The sequence below is a fragment of the Monodon monoceros genome, unplaced genomic scaffold (genome assembly GCF_005190385.1).
Source record: "Monodon monoceros isolate NGI ecotype Baffin Bay Population unplaced genomic scaffold, NGI_Narwhal_1 Super_Scaffold_18, whole genome shotgun sequence".
Lineage (NCBI taxonomy): Eukaryota > Metazoa > Chordata > Mammalia > Artiodactyla > Monodontidae > Monodon > Monodon monoceros.
The window spans coordinates 128,530,918-128,552,724 of record NW_021703774.1 but is presented as its reverse complement, the minus strand read 5'-3'; the positions used below and the strand labels follow the sequence as shown (position 1 = coordinate 128,552,724).

The 21,807-nt window shown below is 38.4% G+C and overlaps 1 protein-coding gene across 5 annotated transcripts in view; it reads left to right on the top strand.

The window, feature by feature from the left end:
• The window catches only part of PATJ (PATJ crumbs cell polarity complex component), a 353,415-nt gene that overhangs the window by 68,487 nt on the left and 263,121 nt on the right, over positions 1-21,807 (top strand). For all 5 annotated transcript variants that reach the window (XM_029230615.1, XM_029230612.1, XM_029230614.1 and 2 more), the window contains exons 15-17: positions 9,863-9,997; positions 14,625-14,786; positions 18,025-18,156. In XM_029230615.1, the coding sequence (XP_029086448.1) occupies positions 9,863-9,997; positions 14,625-14,786; positions 18,025-18,156 (429 nt within the window). The remainder of the gene's footprint in view (positions 1-9,862; positions 9,998-14,624; positions 14,787-18,024; positions 18,157-21,807) is intronic.

Below are 21,807 nucleotides of genomic sequence, written 5' to 3'. Positions count from 1 at the left end.
GATGGAGCAAAAGCAGTTCTAAGAGGGAAGTTTATAGCAATACAATCCTACCTCAAGAAACAAGAAACATCTCAAATAAACAACCTAACCTTACACCTAAAGCAATTTGAGAAGGAAGAACAAAAAATCCCAAAGTTAGCAGAAGAAATCATAAAGATCAGATCAGAAATAAATGAAAAAGAAATGAAGGAAACGATATCAAAGATCAATAAAACTAAAAGCTGGTTCTTTGAGAAGATAAACAAAATTGATAAACCATTAGCCAGACTCATCAAGAAAAAAAGGGAGAAGACTCAATAGAATTAGAAATGAAAAAGGAGAAGTAACAAGTGACACTGCAGAAATACAAAAGATCATGAATCATTACTACAAGCAACTATATGCTTATTGGACAACCAGGAAGAAATGGACAAATTCTTAGGAAAGCACAACCTTCTGAGGCTGAACCAGGAAGACATAGAAAATATAAACAGACCAATCACAAGCACTGAAATTGAAACTGGGATTAAAAATCTTCCAACAAACAAAAGCCCAGGACCAGATGGCTTCACAGGCAAATTCTATCAAACATTTAGAGAAGAGCTGACACCTATCCTTCTCAAACTCTTCCAAAATATAGCAGAGGGAGGAACACTCCCAAACTCAACCTACGAGGCCATCATCACCCTGATACCCAAGCCAGACAAAGATGTCACAAAACAAGAAAATGACAAGCCAGTATCACTGATGAACATAGATGCAAAAATCCTCAACAAAATACTATCAAACAGAATCCAACAGCACATTAAAAGGATCATACACCATGATCAAATGGGGTTTATCCCAGGAATGCAAGGATTCTTCAATATATGCAAATCAATCAATGTGATACACCGTATTAACAAATTGAAGGAGAAAAACCATATGATCATCTCAATAGATGCAGAGAAAGCTTTTGACAAAATTCAACACCCATGTATGATAAAAACCCTCCAGAAAGTAGACATAGAGGGGACTTACCTCAACATAATAAAGGGCATATATGAGAAACCCATAGCCAACATCATTCTCAATGGTGAAAAACTGAAACCATTTCCAGTAAGATCGGGAACAAGACAAGGTTGCCCACTCTCACCACTGTTATGCAAGATAGATTTGGAAGTTTTATCCATAGCAATCAGAGGAGAAAAGAAATAAAAGGAATGCAAACTGGGAAAGAAGAAGTAAAACTGTCATTGTTTGTAGATGACATGATACTATACATAGAGAATCCTAAAGATGCTACCAGAAAACTACTAGAGCTAAACAATGAATTTGGTAACGTAGCAGGATACAAAATTAATGCACAGAAATCTCTTGCATTCCTATACACTAACGTTGAAAAATCTGAAAAAGAAATTAAGGAAACACTCCCATTTACCATTGCAACAAATGGAGTAAAATACCTAGGAATAAACCTATCTAAGGAGACAAAAGACCTGTATGCAGCAAACTATATGACACTGATGAAAGAATTAAAGATGATACAAACAGGTGGAGCGATATACCATGTTCTTGGATTGGAAGAATGAACATTGTGAAAATGACTATACTACCCAAAGCAATCTACAGATTCAATGCAATCCCTATCAAACTACCAATGGCATTTTTCGTAGAACTAGAAAAAAAAATTGCCCAGTTTGTATGGAGACAGACCCAAAAGACCCCGAATAGCCAAAGCAATCTTGAGAAAGGAAATTGGAGCTGGAGGAATCAGGCTCCCTGACTTCAGACTATACTACAAAGCTACAGTAATCAAGACAGTATGCTATTGGCACAAAAACAGAATTATAGATCAGTGGAACAGGATAGAAAGCCCAGAGATAAATCCACGCACCTATGGCTACCTAATCTTTGAGAAAGGAGACAAGAATATACAATGGAGAAAAGACAGCCTCTTCAATAAGTGATGCTGAGAAAACTGGACAGCTACATGTAAAAGAATGAAATTAGAACACCATACACAAAAGCAAACTCAAAATGGATTAAAGACCTAAATGTAAGGCCAGACACTATAAAACTCTTAGAGGAAAACATAGGCAGAACACTCTATGACATAAATCACAGCAAGATCCTTTTTGACCCACCTCCTAGAGAAGTGGAAGTAAAAACAAAAATAAACAAATGGGACCTAATGAAACTTAAAAGCTTTTGCATAGCAAAGTAAACCATAAACAAGATGAAAAGACAGCCCTCAGAATGAGAGAAAATACTTGCAAACGTAGCCACTGACAAAGGATTAGTCTCTAAAATATACAAGCAGCTCATGCAGCTCAATATCAAAGAAACAAACAACCCAATCCAAAAATGGGTAGAAGACCTAAATAGACATTTCTCCAAAGAAGATATACAGATTGTCAACAAACACATGAAAGGATGCTCAACATCACTAATCATTAGAGAAATGCAAATCGAAACTACAATGAGGTATCACCTCGAGCTTCCCTGGTGGAGCAGTTGTTAAGAATCTGCCTGCCAATCCAGGGGAAACAGGTTTGAGCCCTGGTCTGGGAAGTTCCCACATGCCTCGGAGCAGCTAAGCCCGTTCACCACAACTACTGAGCCTATGTTCTAGAGCCTGCGAGCCACAACTACTGAGCCGGCATGCCACAACTACTGAAGCCTGTGCACCTAGAACCCGTGATCTGCAACGAGAGAAGCCACAGCAGTGAGAAGCCCATGCACTGCAACGAAGAGTAGCCTCCGCTCGCTGCAACTAGAGAAAGCCTGCGTGCAGCAGTGAAGACCCAATGCAGCAAAAAATGAATAAATTAAATAAATTTAAAAAAAGAATGAGTATCACACCAGTCAGAATGGGTATCATCAAGAAATATACAAACAGTAAATGCTGGAGAGGGTGTGGGGGAATCCCCTTGCAACTCTTGCGTTGGTGGGAATGTAAATTGCTACAGTCACTGTGGAGAACAGTATGGAGGTTCCTTAAGAAACTAAAAATAGAGCTACCGTATGACTCAGCATTCCCACTACTGGGCATATACCCTGAGAAAACCATGATTCAAAAAGAGTCATGTACCGCAATGTTCATCGCCGCACTATTTACAATAGCCAGAACATGGAAGCAACCTAGGTGTCCATCGACAGATGAATGGATAAAAGGATGTGGCACATATATACAATGGAATATTACTCAGCCATAAAAAGAAACTAAATTGAATTATTTGTAGTGAGCTGGATGGACCTAGAGACTGTTGTACAGAGTGAAGTAAGTCAGAAAGAGAAGAACAAATACCGTATGCTAACACATATGTATGGAATCTAAAAGAAAGAAAAAAGATTCTGAGGACCCTAGGGGTAGGACAGGGATAAAGATGCAGACGTAGAGAATGGACTTGAAGACACAGGAAGGGGGAAGGGTAAGCTGGGACGAAGTGAGAGAGTGGCATGGGCATAATATACACTCTCAAATGTAAAATAGATAGCTAGTGGGAAGCAGCCGCATGGCGCAGGGAGTTTAGCTGGGTGATTTGTGACCACCTAGAGGGGTGGGATAGGGAGGGTGGGAGGGAGACGCAAGAGGGAGGAGACATGGGGATATATGTATACGTATAGCTGATGCACTTTGTTATACAGTAGCAACTAACACACCATTGTAAAGCAATTATACTCCGATAAAGATGTTAAAAAAAAAAAGCTCAAATATCACATGGGCCAGACAGGTAACATCAATGATATCCGAAATGAAAAAATGACAACTGATGCTTGACCTTGGTGTTAGGTAGCTGAAGCGATCCTTCAAGATATTTCTGTACAACAGAGTGTGTAATGTGTGTTTTATTTTTATTTTTTTTTTTAGTTTTTTGTGGTACGCAGGCCTCTCACTGCTGTGGCCTCTCCCGTTGCGGAGCACAGGCTCCAGATGCGCAGGCTCAGCGGCCATGGCTCACGGGCCCAGCCGCTCTGCGGCATGTGGGATCTTCCCGGACCGGGGCACGAACCAGTGTCCCCTGCATCGGCAGGCAGACTCTCAACCGCTGCGCCACCAGGGAAGCCCGTAATGTGTGTTTTTTAAAGATTCAGAATTAAAATTTTATTTTTATTTTTTTTGGATGTGCCTTGAGGCTTGTGGGATCTAGTTCCCGCACCAGGAACTGGACCTGGGCCCTCAGCAGTGAAAGCGTGGAGTCCTAACCACTGGACCACCAGGGAATTCCCCAGAATTAAAATTTTAGTTGGGTGAGAAAAACTAATATAAATTAAGCTTTACTAGATTGTTTGATTGTCTTGCATAACCTCTGCGTGAACATACCTAACTTTTGAGGGTATTATCCTGTGTTTCACCATTAGTTTAAAAGTTGTAGCCTCATTCTTGAAAAGTTTGGGGTTTTTTTTGTGGTAAATTTAGTAACTCTTTGTACCTAATCTTTAAACATAAATGATTATTTAATATCTCCATTGAAAGAGAGAGAGGATGTGTGTGTGTGTGTGTGTGTGTGTGTGTGTGTGTGTGTGTTATAAGAACCAGTTATAGGGTTCTTTCTGTTGTGTTTTATTTTTTGTTCAGATTTTTTAGAAGCATCCTCCCCCATCCCACTGACATAGCTATTCCTCTCCGGAAGTTTTTTTTTGCCCCTGGAGCAACATCATTTATATTCCTAGTTGAGCATTTTGATATCTTGTTTGAGGGACCTAAAGGTAGAGCTTCTAGTGAAATGAATGAGCTGCAGCTTGTTTCCTGACAGGTCTCTCCACTCATAGGTTCAAGGCCTCTAGCTTTCTTTCTTTTTTTAAAAAAATAGATGAATAAATTTATTTATTTTGGCTGTGTTGAGTCTTCGTTGCTGCACGTGGGCCTTCTCTAGTTGTGACGAACGGGGGCTACTCTTCCTTGGGCTGTGCGTGCTTCTTATTGCAGTGGCCTCTCTTGTTGCAGAGCACGAGCTCTAGGTGCGTGGGATTCAGTAGTTGTGGCGCTCGGGCTTAGTTGCTCCACCCATGTGGGATCTCCCCAGACCAGGGCTCGAACCTGTGTCGCCTGTATTGGCAGGCAGATTTTTAACCACTGCGCTGCCAGAGAAGTCCTCCTCTGGCTTTCTTGATCTCATTTGATCTTCATCATTTTAGTGCTGATAGTAAATCACAGAGTGGTCACACTTTCCTTGGATATATTTCCTTGTATCCTTTACTTGTCACATCAGGATCATGAAAATCCCGCTTCTCATTAACTTTGTAGATTTAAATAGGACCCCTTGCAAAGCACATTGAATAAGCATCAAAAAGCATAACGTGCTCTGTGTGTGAAGGCATCAATCATCTCCCAGTTGCAACCACTCCTGTCATTTTAGCCCTTTCTGCTCTCAGAATTCCGAAAGGGTGGAAAACCGAAAGAGACAGATGAAACAGTTGATTTGTTTAGTTGCAAAATGCAGCTGGGACAGGTAATTAAACAGTCCTGCTCCCACAGAGAAACCTGCAGCCATGTAACATGAAGTCTCAGAAACCCAGCTGTACTCAGATTTAGATACAGAATGAATATTAGGTAGGCGTCTTTTAGATTGACAGATTTTGTAAACATCATTTCTGGTTTATTTGTTCAGTGTGATTGAAGATGGGGCACGTGTTTTCCGTTCATGGCGCACATTTTAAGGGAGCATGTGGTGTTTATAGATATCGGGGGGAATAGCCTAGAAGGGCATCCTGTATCTGGTGGGCAAGGGATTCCATGGGTGAGCCTCTGCTGCTCTTCAGTGCTCCAACCTTTTCCTGACATCAGCTGTTCCATAGATGTGGGGAATAGAGCAGGATTGATTAGTAAGGGGCTGGCAGGGGAGACTGGAATCAGTTCCCTCCTTAATCCTTTTATTTTTTTATGAGGGCATGCTATTATATAAGTAGCAAATTGTGTGTACAGCAATGTCTTTTAATTTGGGCACTTATTTTGATGCAGAAATTGCTACCACCATCTACTCAGTTGCTCAAACGAAAAATTTTGAAATTACCTTTTTCACTAACCTCCCACAAGCAGTCCCCAAGCAGGCTCTTTGTAGGGCTGACTCATTCTTTTTTTTTTTATCTTTGTTCACCTTTATATCAGTTGAGATGAACTTTTCCCCCTTAATTAAAAAATTTTTTTTAATTATTATTTTTCATATGCTTATTTTCCATCTGCATCTTTTTTTTAACATCTTTATTGGAGTATAATTTTTTTAAGGGCTTCAAATACTTGGCTTTTTATTTATTTACTTATTTATTTTTGGCTGTGTTGGGTCTTCATTTCTGTGCGAGGGCTTTCTCTAGTTGTGGCAAGCGGGGGCCACTCTTCATTGCGGTGCGTGGGCCGCTCAGTAAGGCGGCCTCTCTTGTTGCGGAGCACAAGCTCCAGACGCGCAGGCTCAGTAGTTGTGGCTCACGGGCCTAGTTGCTCTGCGGCATGTGGGATCTTCCCAGACCAGAGCTCGAATCCATGTCCCCTGCATTAGCAGGTAGATTCTCAACCACTGCGCCACCAGGGAAGCCCTATTGGAGTATAATTGCTTTACTACGGTGTGCTAGTTTCTGCTTTATAACAAAGTGAATCAGTTATACTTATGTTCCCATATCTCTTCCCTCTTGCGTCTCCCTCCCTCCCACCCTCCCTATCCCACCCCTCTAGGTGGTCACAAAGCACCGAGCTGATCTCCCTGTGCTATGCGGCTGCTTCCCACTAGCTATCTATTTTACATTTGGTAGTGTATATATGTCCATGCCACTCTCTCACTTCGTCCCAGCTTACCCTTCCCCCTCCCCGTGTTCTCAAGTCCATTCTCTTGTAGGTCTGCGTCTTTATTCCCGTCTTGCCCCTAGGTTCTTCATGACCCTGTTTTTTTCTTTTATATTCCATATATATGTGTTCTCACCTTAAATGTCCCCATCTCTGTGAAACCTACTCTGACCAACTTTTCAAACAGCCTCCACGGTTGTGTCTGATGTCCTGACCCTGATTAGCTCCTTCATAGAACTTATCACAGTTGGTAACTTGGGGTTTATCTTTCACTTGTTTGTTGGTGCATTGTTTATTGGCTTACTTGTTTTGCTTGTCTCTTCTCACTCTCTTGCTTGTTTATATTGTCTGTCTTCCATCCTAGATGTTAGTTCCGGAGGGTAGAAACTGTTTCTTTTGTTCATCCTGTAATTCCAGCCCAAAGCTCAAATCCTTGCACATAGTTTACATTCTATAAATATTTGCTGGGTATCGTGTCCAAACTAGATTGTTAATCAGTGATATGCTGGGAAATGTCTAGCCCTCAAAAAAAAGAAAAAAAGGCAACCCTAATTTGTAGCATTTACCAATACCCGTGGTGTAAATAGTTCCACCGCGGCAGATTTCAAGCAACCAAAATGACAGCAGTGAACACTGAGTTAGGTAAGGATTCATAGTTGCGCTTCATTGATGCAGGTTTCTCCATGGGAGCAGGACTATATTGTTACCTGACCTACCTGCATTTAGCGCTAGACAAATCAACCATTTCATCTGTCTTTTTCAGCTGTTCATCCCTTTGGTATTCCCTAAATTCTTAGATAGAGAGTGTTTCCACCATACATGTATAACAGATAAAAGTCACTTCAAGAACATAGATAAAATGTGGTCAAAATAATTAGGAAGTGATGGATTTTCAGTACTTACTACATTTATTTTATTATTATTATTATTATTTTTTGCGGTACGCGGGCTTCTCACTGTTGTGGCCTCTCCCGTTGCGGAGCACAGGCTCCAGACGTGCAGGCTCAGCGGCCATGGCTCACGGGCCCAGCCGCTCCGTGGCATGTGGGATCTTCCTGGACCGGGGCACGAACCCGTGTCCTGTGCATCGGCAGGTGGACTCTCAACGACTGCGCCACCAGGGAAGCCCAGTACGTTTATTTTTAATATTATTTATTTAATTGTAATCTTATAATTTCATATTTAATAATGGCTGTCATTAACAACTGGCTTGCAGAATTCCTGAAAATTGAAAAATCTGCTCTTGCAAGCATACTTTAGCACAGCACTGGGGATGACCTACAGGTGGACCCACTGACCACTCCCTGCCGTAGTGTTTTGCTCATAAACAAAGGAAGGAAGAGAGTTGGCAGAGATGGATGGGTAAAGTGTTATTACAGAAACATTTCTCAGAGTTTTTACTCACCTTTTAGTGCTAAAGAAACTGACTCTAATGTCTCCTAGCTTGATATACAGGATTTGGTACAATGACTAGACAGAATGAGGTGGCAACAGTGAGAAATAAAGAGATCACAGAGAGGCAACAAGAGTAAAAGCAGTCTTACCCTCGCATTGCTAGAATATCTTATTGCCAGAGATGGCTGTAGATCCTGAAGTGCTTGCTGGTCAAGAGCACTTAATTTTCAGAAAATTAGCCCAAGACCAGGAACCCCTCCTGCCTGTTTTAAGCCATTGAGGCCTTAGTCAGCTGGATGCCTTGCCCCTCACATTTGTCTGTTTGTCTGTGGTGGGATGGAAATGAGCCCCAGGCGGTGTCTGAAGCAAGGCCTGTGGAACTCCGAGGACTCAGAGCAGATGACTAAGGGGAGGTGACAAGCTCCAGGATAAGTGATCGCAGAGGAAAGGAAATACGGAAAGAGCCACGTTGTGGATGCATTGCCACCTTGTGTAAAATTTTCTCCTTAGCAAATATACAGTTAGAGATGGGCCTGGTATTTTGGATAAACAAACTATTGTAGTATCATTTACCATGTTTGAGTTTATATATCCACAATGAGAAACCATTAGTTCCAATTTTGAAAGTCGGGGGAATAGAGTTTGGTGAAGGCCTTTGACTTTTAAAGCCAACAACACTAAGACGCTCATCTTTTTACCTTGACATTGGCTGGAATTTCTTAATGCTTGGCTCATATCTGAACCTATATGAATCCTTCTCAGTCAACAGAACCAATCCTAGAGTAGAATAATGATTGCCTTTCTTATTATACACCCATACCTCCCCCAAATCAGAAATTGTTCTCTCTTAAGCTGGTGAGATGGAAAAAGACATCTTGAAAGAGGTACCACCTTTCATGGATTAGTTCAGATAACATGTAATGAGCCCGTTTTCAGAAGCCTGGTACTATTCTAGGGCCTGAGGTTATAGAGAGAAAAGATACCCTCAAGCAGTCGGGGGGCAGTTAAGAAAATAGGAATTTTTTTTTTTTTTTTTTTTTTTGCGGTATGCGGGCCTCTCACTGTTGTGGCCTCTCCCGTTGCGGAGCACAGGCTCTGGACGCACAGCTCCAGCGGCCATGGCTCACGGGCCCAGCCGCTCCGCGGCATGTGGGATCTTCCCGGACTGGGGCATGAACCCGTGTCCCCTGCATCGGCAGGCGGACTCCCAACCACTGCGCCACCAGGGAAGCCCAGAAAATAGGAATTTTAAAAGCAGTGTATTGTGAGCTGTGATGGAGATGTGTACAGTGTGATCTTGGACCCCAGATGGAAGCAGGTTAGCTCAGATATCAGGAAGGGCTTCCTGGAAGTGATACTGCTTTAGTATTGAAGTGTGAGTGGAACTTAGGTAATATAAAGGAGCTAGATGTCCTGAGGGATGGGAAGCCCTGCAGAAGAGTGAAACACAGAATACATACTGGGAACTATAGGAAGTTTGGAGCTTAGAACTGGAGACTTTGTACGTCTGTCTCTCCATTCTCAAGGAATCTGAAAGGACAAGAGTGAGAACAAGATGACAAATGACTTCATGTTTTACTTGAGGCTAGTTTTCCCCTTATTGTCTCTTTTGGGATTTTGGTGATCTGATTCAGGGGATGGGGCTTCTGTGTCAAAAAAATACTTGATAGAGGATTAACAGCCAGATGTGTCCTTGTTGTGTTTATATTACTGTTCTGTGTTTTGTTGCAGCTGCTGCCCATTCACACTCTGAGGCTTGGCATGGAGGTGGATTCCTTTGATGGGCACCATTATATCTCTTCAATTGCTCCAGGTGGTCCTCTTGATACACTGAACCTCCTACAGCCAGAAGATGAGCTTCTTGAGGTAAAATTTTTGAGGGGAAAAAGACACAGGGCAGGAATTTTTAAGTTGTAGGAGAATGTGTTCTCACCAGAAATCCACAGAGTTACATCATCAATACCAATGTAATGTGAGCTACTTATATTGGAAAATAATTGGTGACTGTACTTAACAAAACTGTGTTGTGTACTTGAAAGTTGCTGAAAGAGTAGATCTTAAGTGTTCTTACCACACACATAAACAGACACACACACACACAAACTATGGTAACTATGTGAGGTGATAGAAGTGTTAACTAACCTCATTGTTGTAATGATTTCACAATATATATATCAAATCATCACACTGTACACCTTAAACTTTTACATGTTATATGTCAATTATATTTCTGTAAAGCTGGGAAGGATAAAGATGAGGAAAAATACTAACAACTTATGTAATGATAAGTGAAGTAGATAACGTACTTTCAGTTCATTTTCGCCATCTTTTGGGACTCCTGAGATGTCCTTTTGAGTGCTTATTTAAATGATTAACTAAGAAAGAAGCTAATGTCCTGTTTTAGTTTGATAGCATAATTAGTATTTTTTTTTTTTTCAAAATTCTTTTTAAGAATCTAACCTCTGACCCTTGTTTGGAACATGTAGTCACATTTATTTGCAGGTTTTGTTGGTTATTTCTAGTAAGGCTTAGAGCTGGGTAACCTCAGGCTTATGTGTTACTGACTAGCTTTCAGATTGTCTGCTTGGGACTCCCTCCCCGCCATGATGGCAGCCTCTACTGGGCTCACTCAGGCTTCTCAGCCTCTCTTCAGTCAGAGCAATTCTAGAGCACTTCTGCTGTGACATGACTGCCTTGAGAGATTTTGTTAGATTGGAAAGTTCTGTAGCTAACACAGCAGACAAACCAAGCAACAGCGCTTAATTTTACAGATACAAAAACAAGGCATTGATTTCCCCTAACTTTATACGCTGGTAGAGTGATGACTTTAGTTCATGTTTTCTAACTCCCATTTCACTGGTTTTTCAATACATCACACTACTTTCTAAGCTTCTAAAAAAGATACGGGGAATGGTTAAACTTTGAGAAGGCTGTGTAGAAGAGGGTTCTCTCAAGCGTTAGATCCACAGGAAGTCCTAGGTTGGGTTTGATAGAGTCAACCTAGTTGCTTGAGCCAAGATTAGAATCCCATGGGCCTTGAAGTAGAGATTTCTTTCTAAAATTTATATTTGCTTAAAGTGGGATGGCAAGAATAGCAAATAGGTTTCTTGTTGGGTTTTTTAAGTAGTGTTCAGTCACCTGGAGGAGTATGTTGAGAATTCCGAGTTGAATTTTGAGGTCGGAGAGAAAAATGCTGTGACTATTGGCAAATTTTATCATAAGCCTGGGAGGCCAGGTCCTGTTTTAAGATGTAGTAAATGGCTTATTTTTAGAGGTGTTCAAGCAATGGTATTGGAATGTTTATTGTGGATTAATGCCCTAGAATTTACGCTGTCACTTAACGGGTTTTTTGGTGCCGAATCATGTCTTTCTCTTCTTATTTGCAGAGTATATGACATAACTTTGTGGTGTCACACATGATAATCTGCAGATTGGAGACCATTTGGAAAACATTGCCATAACATGTAGCTATTAGGTATTGAGAAATGAGATATATTTATTTGAGAGATATGGAAATATGAGTAAAAACCAGTTTAGTTTACTTTTTTGTGGTAAATAAAAATAACATAAACTGTATCATTTAAAGCATTTTTAGTCTACAACTCAGTAGCATTAAGTATAATTCACTACTAGTACCTGGTAGGTGATAAAGAAATGTTGGCTGGATCTGAGTAGAGCAAGTGTAGGTGACTCAGCCATCAACTGAGTCCTTTGTGCCTTAGCCGAGATTGGAATTCCATGGGCCTTCTCCCTTGTAATAGAATGTGATGTAATGAGGTAGCATGAAGACTGGTTGAATTCACAAGTATAGATTTCTAGTGAAAGAACTTGGGATAGGGAAAGAAGCACAGGTTTGCAAGTCAGAGCTGCTTTTGGTTCTGAGTTTGCCACAGCTGAACCGTATGTCCTATCCTAGCATGTCACTTTTTTTGAGAATCATTTTCTTCATCAATAAATGCCTACTTCACTCTATGTTTGTGAGGATCTAATGGAATATTGTCCATGTAAAGATAATGCTTTATACATTATCTCACTGTGAGATACTGGCAACATGACCACCGTGAAAAGACATAAACAACCTTTATAGGATAGGATGGAATGGGGATTGAATGAAGTAGTGGGACAGTACTTGTCCAGTACTATGTACTTGGCAGATGAATACATGTGTATCAGTTTTCTAGTCACAAAGTCTGAATAATTGAGACTTGACAGTACTTAAGAGGTTTGAAGAGTGTAGAAAAATATTGTGAACTCTAAAATAAAAATTGCCTTCTTCCAGCCGCATAGCACAGGGAGAGCAGCATGGTGCTTTGTGACCACCTAGAGGGGTGGCATAGGGACGGAGGGAGGGAGACGCAAGAGGGAGGGGATATGGGGATATATGTATATGCATAGCTGATTCACTTTGTTATACAGCAGAAACTAACGCAACAATGTAAAGCAATTATATTCCAATAAAGGTGTTAAAAAAAAATTGGCTGCTTCTGAGCAACTGAATACAGAAATTAAAAAGTCTCTGTAAAGTTAGCCAAATAAACTCCTGAACTGTATGTGTGTGTGTGTGTGTGTGTGTGTGTGTGTGTGTCTGTGTCTGTCTGTCTGTCAAATGTACTCCTTAGAGCTTAAAACTAGGAACACAAATATGCTTCAGGGTTAGAACATTGTGCCAAGTCTCAGCCCAGAGCAACTATTTACAGCAGCCATAAATCCCCTTACATAGGAGTTGCTAATGGGAAATGTGACCAATCCCTTTAGCCATATAGAGTGGTGAGGAGGACTACCAGGCATTGCTATAATAATTGGAGACAATTCAAATGAATAAATAATGAGCTAAATAAATATTTAAATGTACACCAAGATAAAAACCTGAAAAGTGATTTTCAAATTTGTTGAAGTAATGTGAAACAGAAGCTAAAATACTTGTGCGTGAGTAGCATTCCTGCTTTGATTGTATCTATCCGCTTGCTTTATTTTCAGTATGTTACTCCCCATTTGGTTGGTTTTAGAACTTTCTGTGCTCATGGCACTGGTTGGCACCATGGACATGGTGTGACCAGTGGCAAGTACCTCCCTCCCCATTTTTGTGTGAAGATTGACTTGCAGTTCTTCCAGGAAGAACTTGCTATCTGCTGGACCCCTTCCTCAGTCATAAAGTCCTGGGAGACAATGTTTACTTTTTAGGACTAGCTCCCTGAAACACATGTGGGCCTCTTTACTATGTGGTGATTTCTTTGTAAATAATTAAAAGGCAGGCAGATTTTGTCTGGTCTGATGGCTAAGTGCTGGGTATGTTACAGGTGAGAGTGGTTCCAAGGGATGAATGACTCTGGGCTCAGACCACTGTTGATGGGATGCTTCCAAAAACCCACTGTGCTCTTATTCTCTGAGCAATTTTGACAGATTTAGTGGAAACGTTCCTCCCAGGAAAGTCAACCCTGCCAGTTATCTGGACATTAGCATTGCACCTGTCAGAAATTAAGGCCAGACCGGAAATACTTTTAAAACTAATAATGCTGCTGAACCCTGCCAGGAAGGTAGGAGTCAGAAGTGAAAAGATTATATGTTGCCTGGATTGTGTTTATGCCTCAGCTTTTTGGGAGTGGCAGACAGATGAGAGAGCTCCTTGAGCTAAAGTCATATATATAAAAAATTAGAATAGACATGTTTCTAAATCATCTTTGGTGCAAAGAATTGTTACTATGCACTATATATAATATGAAATTTAGATAATCTTTTGGCGATAAGCATTAATCATTAATAAGGAATAGTTGATTATCTTTTTGTTATTCTAAACACGTGAGACCCCTGTATAAAACAATTTGAAAATCTGACACACTTCTTACACTTGATGGCTGTGTCAGCAGAGTACGTAAGAATGGATCTGAGGCAAAGTTATGTGCATTTCTTTTCTACAGATGTGATTTTTCTAGGATGGTATTAAGAGTTTATGGGATGTGAAAGAAAATTGTGAACTGCTGCTAAATTTTGACAGCCAAGTATCCTAGATTTTGTTACCTACACATTGTAAGTTGAGCAGTTTTTAACAGCCTTAAAAATTAGTGTTAATATCTCTATTGATATGCTTACAAAATGAAAAGCAAAAGGAAGCGGTCTTAAGAAGGCTATCCCTGATATTTAGTGTGTTTAAGGAGAGATGGGGAGTAGATGAGAGAATACAACATTGTAGTATAGAAAGGACAAAGCAGGGAGGTGTGAAAAATTAGGCAAATCACATACCCAGTAATAGTTGTACTCTGAGCACATTTTATACTTTATTCACCCAATTTCAGTTAAACTTTAGCCTTAATTTTTATAAATTTTAGGGATTTCTGTTTTTTTGTACTACTAAAATGATTAAATTTAGGCCCTTTGTTTACAGGGAAAATAAAACGATTATCCTGTTTTCACTTTGATAGATTGACGTAAGCAAGAGATTTTTGTTTTATTTTCATTTGGGGCCTCCTCAATTCTGACTTATCCCTTATCTTTCTAGGTCAATGGAGTGCAGCTCTATGGGAAATCTCGCCGAGAAGCAGTCTCCTTTCTTAAAGAAGTGCCGCCCCCCTTTACCTTGGTTTGCTGTCGACGGTTGTTTGATGATGAAGCCTCTGTAGATGAACCAAGGACCACTGAAACCTCTCTTCCTGAAATGGAGGTACTAAATGAATACTCGCACTGTGGTTCCCATAGGCATGCCCCTTCATCAGGGATGTCCTGAGAGTGTATTGTGATATGAAGGGGGAGGGAAAAACTTCCTCTTTTGTTTGACAACAGTAGCTCTCAAAGGCAACAATGCATAGCTTTTCAAATTGTTACTATTCTTTAATGTCGTGAAACTTTACTCTTTTTTTTGGTAACTTGAAAGGTTGGTAACATTAATGTGCATGCACTTCGATTTTAGAAAACCTTTTTTTAGTAATTACCTGAACTCCTTACTTTTGGCTCCCAGTTCAACTCAGTTCATCTTAACAAGTTTAAGATGTTGGTAAGTATTGAATATCTAATGGGCTTCCCTTTTTCAGAGCTTTAAAAACATGAAGATCTATGACCAATTTTGAAATGAGTAAAAATTGCAGTAAGAGCCTTCAGAAGGTCAGAGAATAAAATAACACTTTCTGTGCTCCCGGTAGTTTTTTTTTTTTTTTTAAAGAGCATTGTAATTATGAAAACAGATTTAAGCACATGCTTTTCCAAATTATGTTTTTGTAACTTTTATGTCACTTTTCCCCTTTCCAGACTCTTTTAGATTATAATTCCATTAACACCAGTTTTGATACACAGGGGCTTCCCTTTTGCCTACCTACGGTCTGATTTTCAAGGTACATAGACCCTAATGTTGCCTCTGCCACTTAATGATTTGAATGATTGAGCAAATAACTTGACTTTCTGTTGATCTTCTTCCTCTGAAAAATGAAGATACTTATTGTACTTACCTCATCTGTGGTGAGAGAAGGAAATGAAGTAATGTGTGCAAAGTTCTTAGCACAATGCCTTGCATAAGGACGGTGCTCAGTAAAAATTAGCTATGGCTGTTCTCAACTCCTCCTGTCCACCTGTCCTTTTTTGTGATTTCCTAAAATACAGGAGTGTAGCACTGTCCTGTAGTCACAGATACTTTAGTGTGTATTAAGTTTGTTTTTTCAAGAAGACTGTCAGCTCCTGTGGGCAGAAGCCAAATCTTAGAATTATTTTGTATCTCTTGGTGTTTTTATTCTTTACTGCACATATACAAAGTGCTTAGTAAATTATTGATTGTTGATTGATAATTTTTTTTAATGCTTATCTTTGGTAAACATGTTTCAAGGAAGGGACTCAAATGCCACGCTTTTATGATTCTTGCAATCTTTACTAAAATTAAATGTGGGTGATAGCTTACCTCTATTGATAAAAATGCCGTTAATCTAATCTTACAGGGTGTGTAAATCACCAACTCCGCTTGCTGACTCTGTGCTCCCATCTGTCATACTTTACCACAATGGGTAAACAACAGCTTTGAATTATGCTCAATGTCACCCTTGCTGCCCATTAGTTGATTGCTTTCTATTCTGTAAATACAGGAGTTATGCGGAATTGATTGTATCAAAGTGATATATTTCTGGTTGGAGTATAATATCTTATATATGTTGGATGCCTTGAAATTTCTATAAACTTGGGTTTTAAAATTATATGTGGTTTCTTAAAATCCTGGCTCTCTTTTCTGTCTCTCTTTTTTCATTTATCTCAATACGATCTTAGGTTCTTAGACCCTATATTGTTAAGCAGCTCAGACAAAATTCTAATGCTTATTAATCAGTAAAGGTATTAAATGCCTCGGTAGAACATCAATTGTATTGTATTACCATTGTAACTTTACTTTTTATTGGAAAGTATGTGTTTTCTTTTTAAATCTATCAGTTCCTCACATCAGACTGATATAAACAGATGTTTATTGATCCAGAACGTTCCCACTAATTTCAAGTTCTGTAATTCAAGAACTAGGAAACCGTTCCCATGTTTAGATTTAATCCACCATGTCCTGCAGGGACAGTTTGAGATCTGGTCCAGCCCTCATTTCAAGATGTTTTTGTATTAGCTATGGTACCTTACTCTTCCATAATAGAGGGGTCCCTCTGCCTGCCACATCTGCCAGCTTTGATTCCGTTAAATGGGTTTTCTTATACAGGTCACTCAAAATTATATTCATAGGAAGTACATCATTTTATTTTATTTACTTCCATTTTATTTACTAAGATCGTTCAAAGTTTTTAGAAGTAGACTTCTTAAAGACTATTATTTAGTCTATAGCTTTATTTAAAAAGAGTTTCAAGGGAAGGCCACTCAAAGGTGGGTGATTGATTCATTATGTATTGAACAAACATTTATGGAGTGCCTACTATAAGCCGTGCACTGTTGCGGGTTGAGGGGATAACCATGGTAAACTCTATGACAGCCCACACCATTCTAGCCTAGAAGCCAGGCATTTTGTTAATTGTTAGGGCCACAAAGAAAAAGAAGATAATTCTTGAGCCTCAGATAGAAGTTCAGAGTATTTGGGGAAGATAAATCACATGAATATAATCCAATACTATAAATAGTATAAAAGCAGAAGGTTGGAGCAGCTATTCTCCTTCTGCGTAGTCGACCCATTGACCGTCTGTCATTTAGCTTCCTAGAATTCCATGTGTCAGTGACTCTTTTCCCTGAAAGGAGGGAGCTTGGAATAGGGGAGGTGCGGGTGTGGAGTCAGGGAAAGCAGCTGAGGATCTGTGTACTGAGTAGTTGTGTTGACCTCCTCCCTCCAAGATCAGGTTTTCATTATTTCAACTCTGATTTTTACCTGTTTTTAGACTTACATGATTCCCAAAGACTTGGATTTTTTTTCACCTTACTTTTCTAGTAAAGTTTTTCTTGAAAACTTGGAGCCAACAGAAGTGATATCTCTCTGTCCTGTCCTGGCCTCTGTGTCGGTGTCTTTCTCTCTGTCTCTCACTGTAATTATGAATTCAGGTATTGCTACTTAAATATCTTAAAAGCTTTGATTTTGTGTGATGTTTTCATATCTTCTTAAATTGCATATTTTTCCTTTTATGCTTCTACTGGGATGACAGAACTCATTTTAGTATAAGAGGTCAGTGTTAATACTTTGAATGAAACAGACACTTTAACATAAAAAAAAACAAAACAAAAACTATATGAACAACCTGTTTTTTTAAGTGCTTGAATTTTCATGAAGGTTTTATACTAAAGTATATGTGCCCCAGTGCATGCCCCTTTTAAAAAGATTAAAAAGAAAAACTATGCATGCCAAAGAGTATCCTCATTTTGAGAAGAAGCTATGAGATTCCTGATACGTTAATTCTTTTCAAGCTTGAAAGGACAGTGTATTGAAGCATTTATGTTCTTTGGTATTTCAGGCTGACCACAACATAGATGTCAGTACTGAAGAAGATGATGATGGGGAATTAGCCCTGTGGTCTCCTGAAGTCAAGATTGTTGAACTAGTAAAAGATCATAAAGGCTTGGGATTCAGCATTTTGGATTACCAGGTATAAGAACCTGTTCAGAGCTTTTTGGAGCAATTAGTTTGTATTAAAGTTATATGAAGTAGTAATTGTTTAAGACATCCACTGACTTAGGCAAAACTGAATTATTTGATGTATAATGCTACTGTCCAAAGGTGGGGTGTTATAATTTCCGTTGTTACCATTACAATTGATAGCTCCCTTAGTGAAGAAAATGATAGATGATGTAATAAGTGGACATAAGGGAAGGAATAGTTTTATACCCAGGGATGCTTTTAGAGACTGGAACTTGATGAATTTTTTTATATGGAGGATTTTTTCCTCCAGCTTTATTGAGATATATTTCACATACCATAAAGTTCACTCATTTAAAGCATACAGTTCGGTTGTTTCTAGTATATTTGGAGTTGTGCAACCATCACCACAGTCTAATTTAAGAACATTTTCATCACCCCAGAAAGAAACCCCATGCATATTAGCAGTCATTCCCAATTCTCACTCTCTTCTCCCTTTCCTTAACGTGAAGGTTTTTATAGTTTTGCTGACCTATTAATCTCAATGAGTGTGACTGAGTAGAAATGTTCTTGGTGAAGTTTATATTTATATTTAATATAGAACATATAATATTTATGTATTTATGTGTACCCCAATTATAACTACGGTAAAGTTACTGATGCATTTGGTTTGGGGGTGGCAACGTGAAAGGTCACAGTAAGACATCTATATGTTATACCAGTTTACCAGTTATAGTATTTTTAGACCATCTGACTATCATGGGGAATTAAAACTGTTGGCAAGAAATCTCTTCACTTTTAAGATGCATATTTTAATACATTAGTGCTGCCTAAAGACACTGTGGTTTAATAAAGCAAAATGTACTCTATCAAAGCACATAAAATGCCAAGTGATATAAAAATCAATTTTTTTTAATAAGGCAATCAGGAATAGATTGAAAGAAAAATACTTTGAGCATTATGTAAGAACATTAAATTCCATATTTTGGCAGTGTGCTTTAAGATTACTGAAATAGATTATATCTATTTTATTTTTGCTGGCATATTTCTGTGCCAGATAACCCTCTTCGTTATTGGAAGTTCTCTTTGGAATATTATTGAATTATGAGTTGTTGATTCCAAAAAATGCATATTTTGGGAAATATCTTTTTCAAGAAATATTAATACTGTAAGATTCTGGAAGTTTATATATTGGTTAATTATTAGGGCATATAAATATAAAGCAAATGGCACGTATTGATACTTTTTTTCCCTCTCCAGTGTTGCTCTATTACCTAGCACATAGTAGGTGATTGATAAACATTTGCAGAATGATTGAATAAAGTTTAGGCTAGCCAAAATTAATTGGGACTAAATGAACATATTCAATGGGTTTTTTTTTGTTAACATGTTGATAACTGGGATTTAGTTTAGAAAACACTTTTCAGATGTGGTTTTAGATATTTAGATATTCAGCTACATTTTCATTATCAATCTATATGTTTTTGCATTCTTATAAATATATCATAATGATTGCTCTTACCCTCTTAAAAAAACATTATCTGCAAGTTTTATATTTTGAATATTGCACATGTTAGAGAAGTGCTTCAGAAATTAAAAAGAAAAACAAAAAGTTCAGTAAAAGATGGAAAGAAAAACTTGATAGTCTTTAACAGTGTAATCCCTGCTTAAGAGAAAAATTCCTTTTTCAGTTCTGAGTTTTACACTTAAAAAAATATATATATATATGCATTGTAACATACCTTTGGTTTTTTTTGGATCTTATTTTTATTTGTAAAATTTTAGATGTCCCCCTATCCCATCTTCCTCACAATCACCATTACACATACTGATGTTTATTTCTGCACAAATTATATGAAGTAATTTTGCTGCAAAAGAAGTGTTAGATATTCTTCTTGCTTTTGTGCTTATTGGAGAACTGATAGAAAAAAACTTCATTTTCTAAATGCTACTTTGATTCACATTAAAGGGCTCAGCTTATTTATTTCTGCAGCTAAACCTTGGAAGAAAAAACATTTAGTCTTAAACTGAATGTTTTTCTTAAGTCAATCTTAAATACACTTATAGTTGTACACAGCACGTTTTCACCATTTGTCAGTGGTATGTAGAACTGTTATCCCCGTGACATTTAGATGACACGTAAACACAATTTAAAATTTGGTTTTGGGCAAGTTAATTGGTTATACCACCTCTTGTCGTAATTAGGTAATAAATTCTAAAGTTCAGAAATATTTTTTGCAAGGCCAGGTGAAGTTTTAGCAGAAGCCGTGAAAGGCCACGTTCCTGGTTATTATTGAATTTGATGCTTCTTGTATGGATTTATTAGGCATCTGAATAGGGCTGATGCAGAGCTTCACGCTCACCCCCAAGCTTAGAATAGTTTGTACAGGAAGTGCTGTAGAAACATCTTAGCCACAGTGAAAAGATTTTAGTATAGTGGGAGAGTTTCCAGGTTATAAAGGACCTGTATTAGCAGTATTGAAGAGATTGCAAATTTACTTTGGTATTTTAATTTCAGTTAACCACTTTTCTCACTACTGAGTTTTTCTCTAGAAAAATAAGAACTCTGTCAAGAGCCTGACAAAATTATATACAATATATATTTTGTAGGTGCTTTTACAATTTCTTCATCTATAAAATGGGGATAATAATGTTTAGCTCAAAGGATTATTATGGTTTAAGTAAATTAACATGTAAAGAAGTGGGAAATGTTAGATTATTATGGAAATGTATTATTAGTAATAATCTAATTTAGAAAATAAACACAAGAAGTCTTGATATTGTCCTCAAAGATGGAGCCATACTACAATATGTTTGTGTTCTATCAACTTTTAACTAGATTAGGAAAATTAATAAGTAGATGCTTTTAATTAGTAGATGTTTAGTGAAGTCTAAATTTAATTGTAAAATTACGTTCTAAAATGCAGCCAACTCTTGATGAGCCATATGTGAATTACCCATTTGTGGATTATTGGCCAGAAATTTGCTTTTTATGTAAATTGAGCCAAGCTTTAGGAAGAGATGAGTGAGAACATAAAGGATCTTGAATTGGCCATGGAACGATGGGATGGCAGTCTGGATAGGGGATTCAGTGATTCACCAGTGATGGAAATTGTGTAGTTGAGCAGAGAAAATAAGCAGGTCTTTGTACCTGCAATGAAAGAGCTGAATCTGATATACAGTTCTACAGCTCAGTCGTATGGCCAAAGAGGAATGTGTGGCAATTCATTTTCATGAAAGGCATTTTAAATAAATTGGGGCAAAGGAAGAGGAGAGAGCAACAGGGAAGACTTAGTAAATATGATTCAGGTTGTTAGTCTCATTAAATTTTAGGGTGAAGTGATTGTAGCTTTTTTGGCTGTGATTTGAAAGGAGGTAGGATATTTGTTAGTCTCAACTGTGCCTAGGCATTGCTTCATGCCATGGCTCGTTAAAATCTGGCCCTGTAAGTATACCATATTAGAAGAGTCCTTGGTCACTGTAACATCATGCCTTATAAGATCATGTCATAGAAAACAGAGGTGTGCATAGTTTGTCAAAAGCATGAATATTATGGCTTAATTGTGTACTCTGTTTCTAAGCAATATAGAACTCTTCAGAAATTTGGTTATAAGTTTTATTAGTATAGTTTTTTGCCAGTTTCTAGGTATGATTACATACT